Here is a 21,701-nt window from a genome sequence, read left to right on the forward strand (position 1 = left end):
AAAATCCTAATTTTATCTCCCTTATATAAATGAAGGCTTCAGGTAAGCCAGTCGGTCGTAACCTCAATTTACGGCAACCGGCAAACCATCCTGTAAGCATGAAATTGACGCGGAAGATGGGAACAGTGTTTCTGCGTTATCTTCAAATCACGTGCTCATGATAATGACCTCTTTGGTTTTATTTTTTTCCCTATGTTCTCAGGTAGATGTTGATTTGACGTATTTTGTTGCTGTGGATGGGCCACTCTGAGGCATTGTAATCAGACGTGTTTGTTATATGCGCGAGTGATATATTTCACAGGGAACGCTGTTATGAGATAAAAACTCGGGTAACGCGCGGCGTCGCAGTTGTCCGCCGCCGGTGTCCGTAACACATCGCACGAAATTAAAAAAAAAAAAAAAACTCGTACCAATGACACAGTGGGGCTCAAACGCGGGTCCGCTGGGTGCCAGCCCAGTAACCTACCACTGAGTCATGACGGTGCGTTGGAGTTGTCGGCAAACTTGCCTTAGGCACGGTGGATATGTCGGGAAATCAATCATGTTAATACGACTTATCAAGCGTTTCAAAACAGCAAAAGAACAACCAGTCGTCGCACAATGCGAATAGCGTATAGCGTAACGAATGGGCCGTCCAATGTTCCAACCCATTACAAAAGCTTTTTTCTTGTTCCCCCATAAACTGTGGCGCGCATACCCCTTTCAGCCTTAATTCCTCATCGTCGTCAGCCACTGCATGAACAATTAGCACGAAATTTCTCGCAATAGTTTAGCGGGTACCACGCTTCTCCGAAGAATGACGAAAAATTGCATTGTGAATGCCAGCATACTACCCTAAAATTTCTATTATTAATGCCGTAGTGGGTATGAAGCAAGTGTGCTTGCAGCAGTTATACCCAATGAGTGTTTGGAAAAAGCTCTGAAAGGCTGTTTTTCTAGCTTGTGCTGTGACAGTGCTGCGCCTTCAGTGCAGGCATGTTTTTTTTTTTTTAGGCAATTACGCAGATTATATTTGGTACTTAACATGTAATAAAAAATAACAAACCGGTTGTTAAATTGCACTCGTCCGAGTTCATTCCTGTCTTCGTCCTTGTTTTGTTCGTGAAAAGTGACGAAAAATTTAGTTCTTTCTATGTTGATTGTCAGCGCGGAGAGGTTCGCGTTAAGCCGCAGACTCTCACAGACACGACACGGACTCGCGCTGAAATCAAGCGTTCACACCCCTCACTGATCTACGGGCACATCGCCGTTGGCCTTCCATCACTTCGGGGCCTTCTGGCAGCCACCATTTCGGTTATCGTCTGCTAGTATTCTCTCGTTGTACGTACCCGGAGTCTTCGGACTCATCGCCCTCGTTTGGCAGCCGTTTGTTGGGCTAAGTGTTGTCTTTTTCATGTTTGGTGGACCAGGGGTGAGTTGTGGATTTGCCCAATTTCAGTGGCACAGTGCGCGTTCTTGATGATGGTAGTTTTCCGATACTTCGCGCACACAATTTACGGCTAGCCTAAACAGCTTCGATGTTAAAACACACTCGCTACTGTCTATAAAGTCGCACTACAACATGTTGCCTGACTTTTGGTAATATGAAATAGTAATCATGATTGTTCGTGGCGACCTGGCCTATTTTTTCTGATTGTATTTTGCCGCATGTATTACAGTATAGCCTTTGATTATCTAGGTATAATGTTCTCTGGACGGGGCCTCAAAATGTTCAGTGGACATCAAAAAGCTGTAATTTGGTCCGGTGAGTGTCTTTCTATTGTTAGCGCTCACTAATGTCCCACCTTACAAGCACATGCCACGTTCATAAAGCACAATTAAATATTGGTTAGCGTAACCATGGTGTCATCTGCTGGCATTCGACAGATACGAGAAATTTTTCCAAAAAGATAACCAGCAGTTCACCACCAGCGTTGATTTCTCTTTCATATAATATTAGCTGTTAATGGGGTTCCTGATTTTTTTTCTCTTTATATGTTCCTCCGCCAATGCCCCGGCGTTCTCCATACTCCTAAGGTGACAGTCACGTTGTCTTGTCGTAAATCTGTAACACACTATATTGGTGCGTTTTTTTTTTTTTTCGTAGTGCGTCTTGAAAACGGCAATGCCACAGGGCGACGAAAGATGCAAGTGCTACCGTCTCTTTTGTGTGCCTAGCGCAGTAAAAAGTTAGACCTTTGTAAGAAACATCTATTGGAGAGCCAAGCAATCATTCTTTTTGCTGAACCCAAGAAAAGAAGTCACGAAAACAAGCAGGGCTCGTATTTGGAAAAACTTCTTACACTAAAGTCGTCTTAAGATGATGTTTCAGGCAACCCCGATGCGGGGCTTATATAATTAGTCAAGCCGGCTGGCAAATGGGAAAGCGCACTTTTGCGAAAAAGAAGTTTCCTTGAATTTCGCTCCATAAGCTTTTACGACGAAGCTGATTGATTGATTCATATGTGGGGTTTAACGTCCCAAAACCACCATATGACTATATGAGAGATGCCGTAGTGGAGGTCTCCGGATATTTCGACCTCCTGGGGTTCTTTAACATGTACCCAAATCTTAGCGCATGGGCCTACAGCGTTTCCGCCTCGATCGAAAATGCAGCCGCCGCAGCCGGGATTCGATCCCGCGACCTTGGGGCCCGCAGCCGAGTACTTTAGCCACTAGACCACCACGGTGGGGCTTTACAACGAAGCTGTCTATGGCTATAGGATCCGGGATTTTGTGGTGAAGAACTCTTCCTCTCTGGAAACTGAGAGCGCCCAGAACAAAGCAAAACTCTTATCATCGATAGTTATAGCGCAAGAACAAAACGACGACACAGAGACAAGAAGGACACGAAAGATCGTGTCTTTCGTGTCCTTGTCTCTGTGTCGTCGTTTTGTTCTCGCGCTATAACTATCGTCATGCCATACCAACTAGCCCAAGCTGCCACACTTCTTATCATCGCTCACACAGAGATGGAGCGAAGTGGGAAAGGCGATCCAGGCAACGTCCTCTCCTATGGCTGGATCATGCGTGCAAGAGGGGCCTTATACCTATCTCTTCCTTTCATCTTTTTGTCGCCCCGCCGCGGTGGTCAAGTGGACTCGACCTCTGACCCGCAGGTCGCGGGATCAAGTCCCGGCTGCCGCGGCTGCATTTCCGATGAAGACGGAAATGTTGCAGGCCCGTGCGCTCAGATTTGGGTGCTCGTTAAAGAACCCCAGGTGATCGAAAATTTCGGAGCCGTTCACTACAGCATCTCTCATATAATCATACGGTGGTTTCGGGACAATAAACCCAACATATCAATCAATCTTTTTATCGGTCGTTTTGCGCAATTGTTCAGGTGTTTGTGTATTCACGAATGTGTGTGCGTGTGTGTGTGTGAGTGTTTGTGCGTTTGTGCACCAACTGTTTACGAATTTTCGATCACAAGTTTCCATCTTGCCCTTGTCGTTCTTTAGGAATAGAGCAGAGTGGGTCAGGGAACCAACGGGTGTTAAACTGACACAATATGGAGTTGCGGCAAAACAGACGTTTTTCGTTTCCATTGTATGTAGTGTTAACGTTCTCCCCACACCAGAACCGGGAAACACGTATAAAACATTTTAATTGGATTTTAAAGTTTTCATCTCCCAGTTTCTGCAAGGCAGCTCCACCGTCAGGCACAGCGCTTGACGTTTCAAGTCAGGTGCACAGAAAAATGTGACGTCATGTATATTCGTGTGCGTTGGGGTACTCGCAAAAATAAAATGGAAGAAAGTGCGACCAGCGTACCCTCTCGACTGCCTGCCTAGCGGTACAGTTGCTGGAATAGGCACTGTACTAGCGGTTCGCCGCCGACCGGCGTCATTCGTAAGGGCACTGCGCCGTGTCGACAGACCGAAATTAGGTGCCTTCTTCCTCCTAGAATCACTCAACAACAACATTCGTGGTTGTGCTGTGCTCTGTCCATTTTGCTGCGACGCTTCGTGGTCACATCGACAGTGATCAAGCGCTGAGACACCTCTGTGGTATGCGAAAGGACGCGAGTGTGATTACATTGTTTTTCCGATCACCGCATCCCTGTTTCGCGATGGCACCCATTCTTTGTGCCGTCAAAGGCTGTGATTCCAAGACCGGGGGCGACGTTAGTATGCACAGTTTTCCGAACGACCCGGCGGTGAGACAAGTGTGGGTAGATTTTGTGCGTCGCTATAGCAGCTGTGACTGGACGCCAGCCAAGCGAAGCCGGATTTGCTCGCTGCATTTCGGCCCCGACTGCTACCGGATCGGGAACCATCGGTACCTTCTTGAGTTCGGCATCGCGCTGCCAAAGAAGCGATATCTGGAGCCAGAAGCTGTGCCCACGCTCTACGCTGCTTCAGCACAACATCGTGACGCAACTCCAGCATTAGAGCCCACATGCAAGCGTCCCTGTTTCGAGGTGCGTATGTCTGCTGTTTTGGGCCGAGCGAGTTGCAGTGCGCGTGAAAAATTTCTATTGCACTTTTCAGGATACTTGCGGTAAATATATGTATTGCAGGAATCTCGTGACACAGGGACTTCGTGCGGGAGTCCTTACGAACTGCCGGCCGTCGACGAAACATCGCAGTTTTCTAGCCCAGGTTTGTTTGCCGATTCAATCTCTGAACGCTTACGGCATGCAAAGCAGACACCCTTTTGCGTTTTTCAGCTCAATTGATGTGGTGATTTGGCATGCGGACTTTTTATTTGTTACAATAAAAAAGGAAAACTCAATGGTGCAACATACGTCAACAGGTGGCACCATTAGAAGCGGCTGCCGGCCATTCGCCTTAATTTGGTTTTGTTTATGTGCCAGAGGATAGAGCACAGAACAAGCATTCTACCCTCGTGCTTAAATCTATAGTAATATAGGCATTGTGGACGACATCGTAGAAATGTTTCAAGTTTAGCTAGTTCAAGCTGTACCTGCTTCACCTCCATCACTTGTAGTTAAAATTCACAGCATCCAGCTGGAAGTGATGTTATCTTTATCATAGGTCCGCGTACTCACTGCTGAGTGCAGTCATATTTTGATCACGAACAACATGTTGCAGCTCATATTCGGTGTGACTGTACTCGTCTGCGAGGAAGCCACCCTAGCTTAACGGCTCACGGCCGATTCCTAGGCCAGAGCAGAGGCTTGCCAGAGATCAACTTCTCTGGACTTTATTAAGAAAGTTGTTTGTCTTTCTCCCCTGTTTTTTTTTTTTCAGCTGTTTTTTTTTTCAGCTATTTTCTTGAAGGAGCAGGCAGGCATTGTACCCATTTTAGTGGCATCTGTAAGCCAGTGTCCTCTCTATTTCTTCTGTGTTTATGTGATTTTTGTGTATTCAAACCAAGTAACTGCAATAATATTGCAAGCCAACCCTTCCCAATGCGATAACATTTGAAATTGATTTAAGTTTTCTGCGTCATTTTTTGTCCATAGATTCACAAGTTCCTCACGATGGTGACGATGTGATCGCTGAGCATGTGGCAGCTTCCCCAGAGCACACTGAAAAGTGCAATGACCTGACACAGTGCAGAGTGCCAAAGGCCTCCAAAGCCACCCAGACTTCAGCAATGACTGTGATGCAAGATGTTGGTGTTCAAGCAGTAAAAACGAGTGCTGAAATCGGTATGTGTTTATACTTTGTTATGACACCGCTGTTACATTTAATTTAAACTGTGTCACCACCGTTGCTGCTGACTTACCATAGAAATTTCGCTCACATTATGGTGGTTTAATTCCAGTACCAACATATCCACAGAGTTCACTTGGCTAAAGTTTCAATATGCGGTTTACAAAGGCTCTGGTATGACAACGTTCTCTGTGTTTGATCCAGCTGCTAATGAAGGAGGCTGTTACAGCAAACAGCACTCCATCTTAAGATTAATCTGTACGTGGCTACTTTACGCAGCTAAACAAAGCAATGTGCATTGATTTTTATGTCAATGTGCTTTTAAGTCCTAGAAAAAGGAAGCTGTGGCTTCCACAGAATGTAAATGTGCCATCTACAGAGTGTATCATCAGTACCGTCGTGCGTAGCAGGTATGGTGTTGGTATTAGGAGTTAATAATATCTTGACTTTGTATGTTTAAAGATAAGTGAATATGGGAATCAAGAAAAGGAAAATATTTTAAGTTCCTCAAGGTCACACTTACAGAAAATTAAATACAAAATTTCACCTAATTATGTTCTATGAACATTGACGTATGGAATGTTTGCTCAATACGATGTGGCATTCCAATTGATATAAAAGCATGCTAAAGAAAGGATGATGACAAAGGTAGACATCATTTCACATTTCAATTTTCTTTTTCCTTTGTGAACCCAAGAAACCCTTGTGGCAATTATATGGTAACGTATTATGAAATTTTCACTTTTTCTTGCTCCATGAGCTTCTCCGCCTTCTCGTTAATGTTTCTCAGGTAGTGGTGGTTCACAGTGTATCGAATTCAAAGCATATGTTAAGCTATCCGTAGCATCCTCTGTATATTTTTGAACTGGCAACCATTAATGCCATCACCAGGCGAGAATAACATTTCAATTTTTCACGTCTTAATTCTTACTTGAAAAGACGTTGTAGAGTTTCTGTATGTCTCTTTCCACCATTGCAGCCTCTGTGACTCGTCAGAGTATGTGAGCATAAGATGTGGTAGGAAACAGTTAGGTTTATCAAAAATGCCATTTTTTTTATCATGGTTATCATTACCTGGTCTTGTCATGTGCCATCGAGTAATTGGTGATTGGGAGCTGCAGTCATATTCTGTAGCATACTGCTGGACTAAATGTATGTTGTGGAACATTTTACTTCCAAGTAACCATGCGAATGAGATGCTCCATCTTTTGATTTCCTGTTTATGCATCACATTATTTCCTAGTAAATAACTAAAGTTTCCGACTTTTCCCTACAAATTGAATAAGTTGAAAAGGCAGGAAAGCTCACTGAGTGCTGCTGCATTTTTTCTCTCATGTTATGTTGGCTCAGGTACAGTTGCAGTTGGCAGTGGTGATGGCAGTGTTGAGAGTTGGCAGTGGTGATGGTGGCATGGCTGTGGCTGTTTGGCTGTCTATTCTAAATCACATAAAGGACAAGCACAGAGGACACGGTGTGCTTTATCCAAAGTACCAGCACAAGAAATTGGAGGCAAGAAAATGGTTAGAACCAGGTAATGCATTGCTCATGTGTGCAGCGGAATTTTTCTGAACGCTAATAGTGCTATGCACCCAAATCTTACTTTCCAAGTTTTTCATTGCACCGTGTTCTTTGTATTTTCTTGAGATGAATTCAAAAACAATTTTGTGGATTGACTGAAGCTTACAACTTTAAAGTAAAATGAGAGGTCAGAAATTAGCGTATCTTTTTTGCATTCCGTTCACCCAGTGGCGCGCCAATTTAGTTCCAATGAGAACGTGGCTTATACTATGCTCTACCAGATTGTTGCAACAGATTGTGACCTTCTTGCCACTAGCCGCCACTACAATTTTTGCTGGATTATGTTGCAGAAGGGTTATCAGACATCTCTGTGCTGACAAATGAAGGGTCAGATATGGTGAAGACAGGAGAATGTTTTGTTTTTCCATGCAGGAATGCATGGTTTTGCTTTGATGCAGACCTGTCAAGTGGAATATTTTGATGAGATCTGCCCATTATGTAGGCTGTTCTGCACTTTGTGTAGGCTGTTCAATTCTGCCAAGTGTCAGCTGCTCAGCAGTCAAAATTTCACTGCCAAATTCCCGTCTTTCCACAGCAATGAAAACTGTGAAACACATCACTGTAGGCAAATTCCTCACCGAAAGTAGATTGCAAGCATGCACAGTGTATTCTTAAAGAAAAGCTAATCAAATTGTCCAGCAAATTTCCATCATTTCACCGCACTTTTGTTTCCAGAATAGTTTCATGCCCAACACTGCATTTGATGCGGAAACCCACTCGACAAAGACATTAAGATGTCCAGCATTTTACTCTCACTACCTTCACTTGTGCCACAGAAATCATTGCGACTCGGTGAGCAAACTGCTGATAAAAACAACATGCAGAATTTGGGGTGCAGGGCAGCTTTAGAAGAATGTCAACTGCTTGACTGATGCACTGATAATGTCTATAACTTTCACTTGAAATCCCTTAATTTCTTTCAGCATTTTTTTTTCTAGACACAGAAGCTTATGACAAGGTGTGCAGCATCGTGTCAAATAAGCACCTTCTGGAAGACATCAGAAAGATGTCGCCAAACTTTCAAACTTATGCCGTGGAATCGTTCCATGCTATTATAAACAGATTTGCATCTAAGAGCTATGCCTTCTCCTGCCATGGCATCCAAGCCAGGTATGTACGTGGAATATGAAAGTGTGGCAAACATACAGTATTACAGGCGATAGTTTCATTCACCAGTTCTACAAATTTGGCTTCTGAAAAATTAGAGTAATGCTTCTATGTAGCCAAATTTGTGTGTGTGAGAGCTGCACATTTAGTAATGATGCGCTGCTTCATATTGCAAGTTGTTGCAATTTTCTGCCACAGCTTTCGTCACACATTCCTATGCTACATTGTGCCACTTCTAATAATGATGTAAATCATTTTGTGCAGGTATCAGTTGGCTGCTCTACACTATAATTAAAATGCAGACAGAATGCAAGCACAGACACAGAGTGGTGACCAGATCAAGCATCCGGTGATAGATCAAGCATCCAAGGGCAAGGAAAGGAGATGCTGTTGCTTGCGCCATCAAAGAACCACCACGTTACGGTATGCACACAGCATTGCTAGTATGCATCATACACTGGCACTTCTACAGCAGAGGCTTACGCAGTATTGGTGGCTGGAAAACACTTCAGAGATTTTGAAATATATACAAGGCAGTTGTATACACAGACTTTTTGAGCATCATAAATGGATTTAAATGTGAAAGAACACACACTCATTGATTCTGCTACTGCATTCTGCGACAGCGGCAGCTTGGACGAATGTAACCAGTGACTCTCCATCATTTTGTTAAAATGCCAGGAACTAGAACTGGAACAGCGTGTCACAGGAAAGAAGAAACAGCCGAGCTGGCCAACATAAAAGGACAGGGTGCTAACTTCCAACTGAGCTTTATTTGAAAATAGCATCGAATATGAACACTTGGAACAAGAATTTTCTAGCACCATATTGATAGCAAGTGTAATGTGGGCTAAATGAAAGAACCTCCAAATAACTGCAATATTCAGTGACAAACGGAATATCATGCAAGAAAAAAAAATTTTGCTCTAGCAAATATAACTCCTCTAATGTGCATGAGATGGTGAATATGCTTGTCAGGCTACTGAAATTACATTTCTTCTTTGCTGCTTCTCAGTCCATGTGGCTTACGAAAAGTGACTGATTGCTGTATTGGTAAATACATTGTGTTTGCAGCTGACGTGAGCCACCTTCTGTCTGCTGTCAAGGAGCTGGTTGCTGCGGGGAACGCTAGCAAAAATAGCACTACATCACAGCCACCACACCTGTGAAGCACCTATGGCCCAGTTGACAAAGCAGCTATTGTTGAAGCTCATATATCTTGGTTTCAGATGTAGCTAGCCAGTGACGAGTATCATAAGAGCATACTTCTGTCACCACGAAGGTAGCTTAGGAGTTTTGGGGTTTCACACAATTCGCATACACCATCCGATGATCCGGCCCCCGTTAAGCCAACCGCTCCGATCCACGTCATTGTGACCCATCCACGAGACCCTGGTACTTTCTGCGGAACTGACAACCTACACTTCGAAAAGTGGCTAGCTGATTACCAGCGTGCCAGCAAGACCAACTGGTGCGACTCAACTCTAATGCTTACGAACGTCAGTTAATACCTGAGGGGAACGGCTAGTGCGTGATTCGACACGCACGAGAAGGAATTGACGAGTTGGGACGTCTGCAAACAAAAAATGAAAGATCTTTTTGGTAAGCCAATCGCACACCGACAAGCTGACCAGAAACAACTTTTCTGACTATTCATTTTTTTTTGTTGGTAGCTAATACTGTTTGCATGAATCTGGTGGTTCGTGCCGTGCAGAAACCTCAACGGAGCCGTACATGGTGTACATCCAAGATGTCTTAGCCTTGTGCCAGCAGGTCAACGACAGAATGTCCGAAGCTGACAAAGTCAGTCATATTCTAAAGGGCATCGCCAATGATGCCTTCCATTTACTTGTTTACGAAGCCTGCTCCACCATCGACGACATCATCATGGAGTACAACCGTGAAGAAGCGAAGAGCCGCCGAGTCATGCAACAATTTGTTCGGCTCTTTAATACCGCTGGTCGTGCAAAACCGTCCCACTTCAGCCACAGTCATCGCCCTCTACCGATAATTTCCCTTGATGAGCAAATCTTGATGCCCCAACCTCGGCCCCATCTTCGGACCGCTTGCCGTCCCCGCACAACCAGCAAGGTTCTCGGTCGGATAGGCCCCGTTGTTCACCGTCCCTGCCCCTCTTCGGAAAACTAATCAGTGCAGCTCCCGAAGGTGATGCTGAATTGGCTTATCGACCTAGAAATTCTCTGTTGACTCTGGCTACACGACAAAACCTTTTAGACGTCGAAGTAGATGGCGTGCCGTTTTCGGCACTCATCGACTCTGGTGCCCAATTGTCCATCATTAGCGCTCACTTTTCTCGCTGTCTTCGCAAGGTTTTTACTTCATCACCTGTTGTTCATGTAGCCGATGGAGGTACACCTTGAGCTCTTGGATTGTGTACTGTGCGGAATCTGTACTACCTGATTACCCCTTCCTTGTACGTTCTCTTGACACGCGGTATAGCTCCATTGCACTCATTTGTGACTACTTCAGCGAACCACGCTTGTATGCCTGTATTGAACTTTGGACATTCTGCACAATCGCTTGCCGAAGGTCGTGCTGGGTGCCCTATCACCTTTCGATGCACGCTGCTCTGCAGGCCTAGCCATTGATGCCCCCAGTCATCTTCAGGAAGCCCTGCTGCTAACGCAGCACTTGATGACCTACTCAACGACATGATATCCCTGGATCTTTGCCCTTCTCAAATCCAAAGCTTAGACGAAGAAATGGACATTAACAGGGTACGCACAATGTAGCGCATAGGCAGGATAACTACTGGTTATTAAAGGCTGAATGATTGGATTCCAAAATAGATGCACGAGAGGAAGACAGAAAGTTAGGTGGGCAGATGACACTCGGAAGTTTTCGGACAGAACGCAGCTGCGGCAAGCACACGGCCACGTTGATTGGCTGAATATAGGAGAGGCCTTTGCCCTGCAATAGGCGTAGCCATGCTGAATGTGATCATGGTGGTGATAATGATGACGGTTCATTCACTGCGATTTCGACTATGTTAATGAGCTAATTCAAGCCCTCAATAATTGTTCCGATCACTAAGAGCCAAATCCAAAATTTTCTCATCAATAATATACATTTTAGCCACAACTTCGATGACATGAGCGTGCCGAAACGATAATTGTTGGAGCAAACCTGACCATGTTTCCAGTAACAAAAGACTGCGCTTTTCTCAGTTTCAGTAAAAGTGGGCTTGCCTCTTTTAGAAAAATAAAAGTCATATTTTTTTGTAATCTTGTTGATCCTCTTTCCACCAACAATCGCAGCGTGAGCGGGACGAAAAAACAGCATTTTATGGGTGACGCGAAGCATACTGGTGCTCACTTTTTAACTCGATAGCATTAATGAGCTCGTTTCGCAGAAATGACGGCTTCGGTCTCGGTGTGAGTTTCGTTCTTTGTGAGCGAAAAACCATCATATTGTCCGTGAAAAAAAAATCGAGAAACTTGCAAAGAAAATACAAAAATTCCGGGTCCGAGGGAAGATGGAACGGCGGCTGTTAGCATGTCAAGCAGGTGTTCTACCACACAGCCACGCGCCCACAAAAAATAATCCCGCTAAAATAATTTGCTTGGAAATGCAGAGAAATTAATGTTCATGCTTTACAAACACGCGTCCTGTATACAGGCTTCACAACACAACATTAAATGTTGCAGTAATATTGCGTGCTACAAGCGCACATTGTCATCGGGCGTCAGAAAATGTAAGTATATCATAACGACTTCGTGGTTTAAATCTGGTCACCCATTACAAAAGTCACATACGTTACTGTTCGTATTGCCTTAAGAGCATGTAGTGGGTGCACAGCACGTAAAATATTTACCGTACGTAATTGGTCATGGTTTAAAAGCATGCTACCCACTAGCACAAGTCACTTTCAGCTTTATAGATTACATTGTAATATGGCACCCCTGAAACGTCTCGAGTAATAACATACCATAAAAAGAATGTGGTTGAACTGCGCGTACAGTCTGTTTCACACTTAGGGGAAATCTCGGAGCGCAACGGCATGGCATCACAGTGCGGCCAGCGCTGCAGGTCGAGCAGACTCGTCTGCGATGGCTGATTGATTGATTGATATGTGGGGTTTAACGTCCCAAAACCACCATACGATTATGAGAGACGCCGTAGTGGAGGGCTCCGGAAATTTCGACCACCTTGGGCTCTTTAACGTGCACCCAAATCTGAGCACACGGGCCTACAACATTTCCGCCTCCATCGAAAATGCAGGCGGGATTCGATCCCGTGACCTGCAGGTCAGCATCCGAGTGACTTAGCCAATAGACCACCGCGGTGCATGGGGCGTCTGCGATGGCGGTTGATAGATATGTGGGGTTTAACGTCCCAAAACCACCATTTGATTATGAGAGACGCCGTAGTGGAGGGCTCCGGAAAGTTTGACCACCTGGGGTTCTTTAACGTGCACCCAAATCTGAGTACACGGGCATACAACATTTCCGCCTCCATCGGAAATGCAGCCGCCACAGCCGGGATGCGAACCCTGCGATGGCGGTGCGCGCTGGCCACATTGTCGGGCAGCCTGCTGACTTCATCATTTCTGTAGGAGCTAGGCCTATATTATGTGCTAAACGTTGCGCCATGCCAATCTATCAGCCTTCATTGGCGATAAATCCATGAAACAGAGTTTGACGGCATAGGTTGCTCGCTCTTTCGAAACGCCGTAGTGTAGACGTGAGGGCGTTCGCGCATATTTTTTTTTTCCTTTGTGGGAGAATCACAGTACGCTGTGACGGGGAATACGATAATGAGCACGTACATTGCGTGGTATTTATTTCACGCAAAAAAGAGAAAAAAATCGGAATATCCACGGAGTGAATTAAGATTAGTGGGGCGAAGCGTCCGTCAGCCCGTCTCCGTGCTTCCGTCCGTCCGTTCGTTCTTGCTTCCGTCCGTCTGCGCGATCATCCGTGCGTCCATTCGTAAGCCCGCCCATCTATCTGTCTGTCTGTTCGTGCGTCCGTCCGTCCATCTGCTAGTCTGTCTGTTCGTCCGTCCATGCGTCCATCTATAGTGAACACTTCAAGTACAGCCATTTCGCTTCCCCTGTGGCACATACCCGCTCTAGAGCGGGTATGTGCCACCGGTGGCTACGTACTATACTACATACATATAAGGGACGGACAGACCCACGCCTTAAGGAGCTTCGCCCCTAAAAAACGAAGCCCTCTGTAGTAAGTGCCGTGCAGCTATGCGTGTTCAACACAATAAAATAAACGAGGACGATTTCAGGAATGCTGTAGGTTAGCCCCGCCGCGGTGGTTTAGTGGCTAAGGTACTTGGCTGCTGACCCACAGGTCGCGGGATAGAATCCCGGCTACGGCGACGTCATTTCCGATGGAGGCGGAAAAGCTGTCGACCCGTTCGCTCAGATTTGGGGGCACGTTAAAGAACCCCAGGTGGTCGAAATTTCCGGAGCCCTGCACTACGGCGTCTCAATCCTATGGTGGTTTTGGGACGTGAAACCCCACATATCTTCCTGGGTGATACTTGCTCACTGGTATTACACAGCTTCGTTGCTTCAATAGTTAACCATGCCCAATTAAGCATTTAAGCAGAACACTAAAACTCAGAACACTATAGCAGCGCACTTGAAGTGTCAAGCTGCGAACGTTATTATTTCACGATTATCCTGGGTGTGTTCTTTTCCCTCGTCCTTTGTGATTGAGCAGCACGCTGTACGTTTAGATCTGCTGGCTGTTCTTCGCCTGAGAATCCAATTTGCTGCTATCGCATTTATTGCTTCACTCTTGCGGCGAAACTGTGTATTTTTAAAGCAAAAGTCTCACACAATATTATTGCAACTAAAACTGGAATTATGAGACCTCACTGAAAACAGCAACAGTTTTATGCTAGAATTGATATGTTGATGCAACCAGCTGCTGTCATGCAGCAGCTGGTTGTCGGCGTTGTCCCTTTGCCTTTCGTGGGCGAGAGCACTTTCACGATTGTTTCCACCAATGGTAAAAAGAGAATGTGTGGTCTGGAGCGCGCTTATTATACATTGCGTCATCGTCATAGCATATAGAGGGTACCTTGCATGTGCTGTACCGGACAAGGGACAACGCACAACGGACGCGCCTAGACACTAAGTACTTGGTCTTTAAAATATAGCTACCTTGAGGAGTTATGATACTTCAGAGCGTGGTCACCATATCTTCAGTATTCCGCTTTTGCTCATTCGCACATTTCAGAAAGGAGAGAAAGCGCACTCTTTTCTCTTTAAAGTACAAAATTCTTTCGGTGTAGATGTATGTAGGTGCCCGTATCATACTTTGCATAGCCATGAGAACCGGGCATAGAGAAATTAAATTAATAAGTAAGTTGCAACACCAGCGAAGAAAATATACAAAAAAGTACGCGAGGATGTAGAGAATCAAGCCAACAAAACTCTTCGCAATGAGTATGGGAGTTTTCAACAAAGAAGAAGTAGAATACTAAATTAGCCCAGGAATTTTTCTCTGTACCTAAAATGAAATGGCAACATCCAGTCACTGCAGCCGATGCACCGGTAAAAATAATCGGTGAAGTCAGTCTGAAGCTCATTGTCGAGGCCTTTTGTTTTTTCTAAGGGGAACAACCTCCGAGTTCAGTTTTCGTTCTTCTCGACTGCCTCGTGCCCTGGCGCAATGTGGCGCAAGCAGCGGTGTTTTTCTCGCGGCGAGCACCGTGGCGTCGACTATGTGTGCGGCCGCTGAGCGGACGGCAGCAGTGGCGCCCGACCCTGCGGCCGCCGAGCCATTCAGTGAGGAATGGGAAACTAGCGCACTGCAGCCGAGCTCCTGGACCGAAGAGCGTGAGGTGTTTGCCTACCTGCTCACACTCATGGCTGTGCTAACTGCAGTCATCACAGTTGTTAACAACCTCAATGGCAAGGGTGTGTCACCAGTCGTCCTGGAGCCGCGTCGCAAGCTGCCCGATGCCACTACTACAGTGCTGCCCCGCTCGGCCCTCGAGAAACCACCGTACGATGTGTGCGTGTCGCGGTCGTGTCAGGCCGAGGGTCGCTACCTCGTGGACTTGCTCACATGGGAGTACGACCCATGCGAGAACTTTTACGGCTTTGTTTGTCAAGGCTGGCGGCAGGAATATGCATCCGGAGACACCCAGTTACGCCGGGACCTAGAGCTCCGCCTATCGGCACTGCTGCGAAGGGCCTCTACGAGCCCCCCGCTGGAACCGCTACGACGTCTCTACAGCCAGTGTAGCGAGGTGCCCAATCACTACGATGTCCACGCGCTGCGTCAGGCTTTGTCCATGGCTGGCCTGCCGGACTGGCCGTACGCTGTGCCGTTGCGTCAAACCGTCTCCATCTGGTCTATTGCAGCCCAAGTAATAAAGCTCGCTGGAGCGCACACTCTGCTCAACGTCGTGCCCGGAAGCCATAGCTCACGCCCGGAGCAGAGTGTGTTACGCCTGGGTCCCCCAAACTTGATCAACACGACTTCCGGAGAGGCCCTTAGTGCAGCACTGGGTGCCTTTCGACCACGACTCTTAGTGCCTCTATACGCCGCAGAGCTTTCTGGTCTGGAACAGCGCCTGCTGCGCTGCCGGCCCAGCGCAGTTCACTTGACGCGACTGGCAGGGTTTCCCCAGATAGTCGAGTTTTTAGGCCGGTTACTAAGTAGCGGTGTTCATGAGGGAACAGAAGTGCTGCTTGAGACAGATGGCCTGCGTTGCGTGCTGGCGACGGCGGCAGCGACTCCAGCAGACACTGTTCTCAACTTCATGGGGCTACGATTTCTGCTGCGACTCGCCTATCTTTTGCCCGACAAGCTCGGTCTCAGGCTGGCGGAGTCGCGAGGCCCACGTTGGCGGGGTTGCCTGCTGCAACTCGAACCGGCACTACCGCACCTTTTCTTGCTCGCAAGCATCGAAGCCGTTGGCACACCCTCTCGTGCTGCAAAGCTAGCTGAGGACGTTCGACGCGCTCTGGTGCGTGCGTTACCCGGCCTGTCGTGGCTTTCGCCGGGTGACCGACGCAAGGCGGCCGCGTTTCTTGGGAGTACGAACATACGGCTCTTCATGCCTGAAGAGCTGCGCAATGGCTCGGCTATCCCCACTCTACCACCGCATGACCTGGACGTTGCGCTTCTGGCCTACTGCAGGCTCCATTCGCATGCCTTCGAACATAAGCTACGGTCTGCGGATTCGTGGCAGCTGTCTTCGATGGACACTGACTGTATGACGGACGTCCAAGCCAATCGCGTAGACGTACCGCTGCTCATGTTCAACCGCAGCGCGGTGAAACTGGACGAGCTGCAGTCGATCCAGCTTCCCCGGGCAGGCTTCCGCCTTGCACGCTGTCTCTTGCGTCTCCTGTTCAGCTGGGTCGAAACAGACGCCACGTGGGACGAAGGCGTACGTGCGCGACGATGCCTGGCACGTCAGTACGGCACAACGCCCCCTCCCGTCGAGGACAGCTTGGCACTGGCTCCAGTGTTGCGCCTTTTTCGCGACAATCTTCGCCATCGCCATCGACGAATGCGGCAAGACCTGAGACTGCGCAATGCCGAGGACTTGAGTCTTGAGCAACTTTTTTTCATCTACTTCGCGCTTGGATTCTGCCAAGACAGAATGGACGCGGAGCGCCGCACCAACGTTGCTCTTTGGAACACACCTTCCTTCCATTCAGCCTACGAGTGTCGCGCAGGGTCGCCCATGAGACCCGACCGTTCATGCATACTCTGGGTCTCTCTTTAGCAACAATCAATCTGCACCTGGTTTCAGACGGCATGGCTGTCATCCGTCGGGCACGGGTACCGTGGTAATGCATTGAGCAGCGCCGAGGTGCGGGATGTGAACCTTTTTTTCGGTTCCAGTGGCGTTTGTCACAGTGGTCTGTTTTCGTGCCGTCAGTGCCATATGGCTACTACATGGAAGCTATGGCGCTCCATTCTAGCGACTTGTCAGAGAGGAGTAACAGCAACATCTATTCTAAATGCTGCTTTTGGTGGTAGACCATGCCACAACGCGCGGTGAACTCGACGCCAGAAAGAGGAAATGACTGGTGATGCTGACGCTCGAATGGCCCGAGTTGCAACATGTGCGGGGCATTAATGCGACGTGAGCGCTTGTGAGAAAATGACAGGGCTGTTGTACTGTCTTACACTCATGTGCATTCATTAGGTTGATCAAGTAGGTAATGCTCGAAATGCTCTATAGCATGTATATGAACATGCGCAGATTAGCTGACTAAACTTTGGAAAGAAGTGTTTTAAGTAGCATACCTCGCGTGGAGCGTGTATGTGCAGTGTGCGTATGCACGCTGCACATACATACATACATACATACATACATACATACATACATACATACATACATACATAAATGCATGCATGCATGTATACATACATACATACATACATACATACATACATACATACATACATACATTGCTACGTTTATATACATAACGTAGATTATGAATAGGCTATTGGTTGCTGTAACACGGGTAAGGAGAAGGTATACGCTTCTGAAAAGCGAATTTCTTCTGTCGACGTTTCAATCGGATATACTCATCAAATTATTTACTTGAGGGCAAACGTTTATATTACAAGGTTGTACCTGTCAATTTATGGCATACCTGTTTTACAGCGAAATGTGTTATGAGATTACAACAAGGGTCATTTTTTCGGCACCGTATAGCTGTGTTACGAGATTACAACAAGGGTCATTTTTTCGGCACCTTATAGCTGTCCGACGCCGCCGCTGCCTGTGTCCGTTGCCACTATCGCGCGAAATAAAAAGGAAGGCTGAGTAAATAAAGTACCAAGGACACAGTGGAATCACAAGCCCGGTCCGAATACTGGGCTCGCCCGGGTACAGCCCAGTATTCAACCACTGAGCCATGCCGGTGCTTGAAACTCCGGTGCGAACTAATTCTAGGCAGGCTTCATGTCTGGAAAGGAATCTCGTTAATATGAGTAATAACAGCGTTTTAAAACAGCAAAGGAACAACCAGGCGTCATACAAGGCAAATTTCGTAATGAGTGGGTCATCGAATGCTCGCATTACAAAAGCTTCAGGCACAATTCTTGATCGTTGTCATCCACAGCATAAAAAACTGGACAAAATTTCTTGTGTGTAGTGGGTGCCACGCTTTTTTTTTAAAGAATGACGAAAGATGGCCTAGTAATTATGGTGTTTTATGGCGTAGTGGTTGCCCTGCAGGTGTGCTTGTAACAGTTACCCAAAGAGTGTTTAAAAATGATCTGAAAGGCAGCTTTCGCTGTGACTGTGCTGCGCGTCGGGCGTTTTTTTTTTTTTAATCGCGAAAGTTGCGCTTAGCTCGAGATAATCATAATCAAACTTGACGGGCGAAATCTAAACTGATCGTGCAAGGCGCGTCGCGACGGTGTTAGGCGTCCCGTCTCGCGGGAGCGACAAAATTTGAATGATGGCACGCCGCGACCGTATATTTTCGTGAAAAGTATTGACGATGTGACGCACGTGCGTCGTGCAAGGTTTATTCAAATAGGTCGCGAAAGTTCGGGCGATAAATGGTTCAGAAGCTATTGCCAGCGACATCAGCATGGGGAGTTGTGAGAGCTGCGATTGAAGCGCGACCATGTGTGGAGGGAACTAAAACTAGTAATGAATAACCAAGCTTGATTCAAGGTCGAAGTGATCACTAGGTTTTAGAAATATCATTTCTTTCTCCCAGCGATATTATGTACGTGTAATGAGGAAAGAATTTATGACTGTTTTTTTTAATATTACGAACAATCTTTCTTTAGCTTCTCTGCCCATGCTATTACTACGCAGTGCAGCCCTTGCACTGCATGGAAAGGCCTGCTCATAAAGTTCGTCTGCGATAACACACCCCCTAACGTGTTTCAGTGTTCAGCACTTGCTTGTGTTCTCTCTTGTGTGTGAAAGTGTGAGGTGCATTTTATCGTTGGTGAACCAATTAAGTGCAGTGTTCAATGGCCAGCGGAACGATACGGATTACATTTGACGCTGAGTGTTTGCGCCGTTACCTGCGGAAACTATGTGCTCTGCAAGGATGCAGAGGCAACAAACGTATGCCCGGTGACCAATGTCTTCGAGATAAGAAACAAGGGCAATGGTTAGGAATAGATTGATTGATTTGTGGGGTTTAACGTCCCAAAACCACCATTTGATTATGAGAGACGCCGTAGTGGAGGGCTCCGGAAATTTTGACCACCTGGGGTTCTTTAACGTGCACCCAAATCTGAGTACACGGGCCTACAACATTTCCGCCTCCATCGGAAATGCAGCCGCCGCAGCCGGGAATCGAACCCGCGACCTGCGGGTCAGCAGCCGAGTACCTTAGCCACTAGACCACCGCGGCGGGGCATGGTTAGGAATAGAGTGCTTGCTGAATTTTCATCGATCAGTATTCCTGCAGCCTGGTTTCCTTCTTGAGCAGACAGTGCCTATTTATTCACGTTATCGGTGAGAAGATCGCCAAGTTATCTATCACGCTACAACTTGTAATGTTTGCATTCGCATACGTATATTTATCGGAGCCTAATAAAAAAAACATAACGCAAGTTTTGTCCACAGACATTTTTCTACTTATTACCATTGCGTGTAATAATAAATTTTAGTTATTGGGTCCATTAAATATGAAAAACAAAACAAAACTGAAATGTCATAATTTTGGCGGGACTAGGCATCATTTCTTCCTGTTAAAACGGAAGAACACATGCATTGTGCATGCTAATGAACCTGCGCATGTGTGAAGGAAATAAGCAACGATGCAGATATCGCAGGCATTCGTTGTTGGTTGCTTGAATCCATCTGCGCAAGATGCCACGAATGCCGAATAACATTTCGTAGAAAAAGTTTCCTTGCGGAACATAGGCGAAGTAAATGGTAGTACACTTAAATATTACTAGGGTGATTCCACGAGAGATCGACACGGGTCCAAAAGCTGGTATTTTAGATTTCATTAAGTATTTTATATTTTGGGCACCTCTCACCAGGTAGCCCGAAAGTCAACTTCGTTTTATTATTAAGGGCATAACTTACGAGAAAAAAATATGAAACTTCACCAACACGGAGGCACCAACTTCGTCACCTGTAAATTTCGAAAATTGCAAATGCTATAAAAAGACAAATATTTTTGTTTCAAGGAAGATAATTTTTACCTGAAATGTATGTCTAATGAAGAATGAATTCATACGGTTCGAAGTTTGCAGACCTTAAGGAAATAGCTTTTAAATATGTATAATTTTGTGACAGTTTAAAATAAGTTACGTATTCCCCATTTTTTTCACCGAAAGTAATGCAAGCAGCGTTTTCAAACTTGACACGTTTGAAATATAGTGTGTTCATTAGGTGCATAAATTATTGCTGCCGTAGGGAAAATGTGAATTTTTATAGATTGCCTCAAAGTTCTCATATTGGCAAAAGTGTACTCCACTGAAATTTGAATAATAAAAAAACACCATCTTCGATTTTTCTTAAAATCTCGTAAATAGACAACCGAAGGCCACCACACAGTAATATAGAGAAACATGTTGCATTATTTTGTTTTTAGCAACGATATTCGTGGTACAAATCAGAGTTTTTCGAGGATGCGTTGATAAGTTGAGAACTCTAGAAATCGGCACGGAAAAGCGGCAATAAGCTTCAAACGCGAGTAAACGTGACCGCATTTGGTCAAGAAAGGCTGTTTGAGCAGATAGGAGTAACTATTTTGAACACGATATCCTACAGTATCTGAATTCACTCCTATACGTAGAGCACTGAGACTTCTAATATGTGGTGCCTCTCCATTACTGATACACAGATGGAGCTGCTGCGACGGCCATGTGTTTGCAACACGTTGGGTAAGAGAATTGAATGTTGAATGAGTTCATTAACGATTCATAACAAATTTTTATCATTTGGGGCAAGAAGACTGCCGCATTAGACTGAAGAACACGTTTTAGGGCAAGTTGTCATCCGTCGTCAGCTCTACAAATGAATTGCTGTGCGCTACATCTCGGAGGCAATGCTTTAGATCATATGGTTCAAAGTAGGGACAAAGATTACGCCTCCCGAAATTTTATCGACAAAAACATTCTGAAATTCATTTTAACGTACTATACTTCAGTTTTGCATTCGCACTGCGGATACTTGCGCATGCTGTTTTACGTCTGCTCTCATTAAAGGGGAGAGACATAGGAACAGACGACAGATAGATCACTTTCGTGCTGCTGGTTTCACGCATAGTTGCATTGCCACTAATTCGAGCCTCAAGGAGCGTGGCGATGGCTGACCACTTCAGCCGGGATAGAGTTTTTTGTTCAGATTACCTCATGTTGCATAAAAATAAAATACCTTATCAAAGAACCTTCCGCAAGGTCAAAGACATCGGCCTGTTTGCCCTCCAGAAGCTTTTGCCGAAAGCTGCCCGCCATGCACATA

At 46.0% G+C, this 21,701-nt stretch overlaps 2 protein-coding genes across 5 annotated transcripts; both read left to right on the forward strand.

The window, feature by feature from the left end:
- Positions 1 to 3,737: 3,737 nt before the first annotated feature.
- On the forward strand, positions 3,738 to 11,533 carry LOC119175917 (uncharacterized). Of its 4 annotated transcripts, XM_075877068.1 has the most exons (6): positions 3,738 to 4,402; positions 4,502 to 4,583; positions 5,411 to 5,599; positions 8,105 to 8,291; positions 8,553 to 8,711; positions 9,363 to 11,533. In XM_075877068.1, exons 1-5 carry the CDS (start codon positions 3,992 to 3,994, stop codon positions 8,581 to 8,583), a joined length of 900 nt encoding a protein of 299 aa, XP_075733183.1. In that variant the 5' UTR covers positions 3,738 to 3,991; the 3' UTR covers positions 8,584 to 8,711; positions 9,363 to 11,533. The 4 variants fall into 4 exon arrangements, with proteins under 4 accessions (XP_075733183.1, XP_075733184.1, XP_075733185.1 ...); XM_075877069.1 differs by lacking the exon at positions 8,105 to 8,291; XM_075877070.1 differs by lacking the exons at positions 8,105 to 8,291; positions 9,363 to 11,533 and adding an exon at positions 6,954 to 7,134 and having other exon boundaries at positions 8,553 to 8,705.
- A 3,466-nt stretch (positions 11,534 to 14,999) lies between these two features.
- Positions 15,000 to 17,021, forward strand: LOC142775046 (membrane metallo-endopeptidase-like 1). Its single transcript, XM_075876362.1, has one exon. The coding sequence runs from the start codon at positions 15,000 to 15,002 to the stop codon at positions 17,019 to 17,021; it is 2,022 nt and encodes a 673-aa protein (XP_075732477.1).
- The last annotated feature ends 4,680 nt before the right edge of the window (positions 17,022 to 21,701 follow it).

This window comes from Rhipicephalus microplus, chromosome X, assembly GCF_043290135.1.
Source record: "Rhipicephalus microplus isolate Deutch F79 chromosome X, USDA_Rmic, whole genome shotgun sequence".
Taxonomy (NCBI): Eukaryota; Metazoa; Arthropoda; class Arachnida; order Ixodida; family Ixodidae; genus Rhipicephalus; species Rhipicephalus microplus.

Coding starts and splice junctions, on each gene's coding strand:
- LOC119175917 (XM_075877068.1), top strand. CDS start 3,992: ATGCGAAAGGACGCGAGTGTGATTACATTGTTTTTCCGATCACCGCAT. Junction 5,600..8,104: donor AAAAACGAGTGCTGAAATCG/GTATGTGTTTAT, acceptor AATTTCTTTCAG/CATTTTTTTTTCTAGACACA. Junction 8,292..8,552: donor TGCCATGGCATCCAAGCCAG/GTATGTACGTGG, acceptor CATTTTGTGCAG/GTATCAGTTGGCTGCTCTAC.
- LOC142775046 (XM_075876362.1), top strand. CDS start 15,000: ATGTGTGCGGCCGCTGAGCGGACGGCAGCAGTGGCGCCCGACCCTGCG.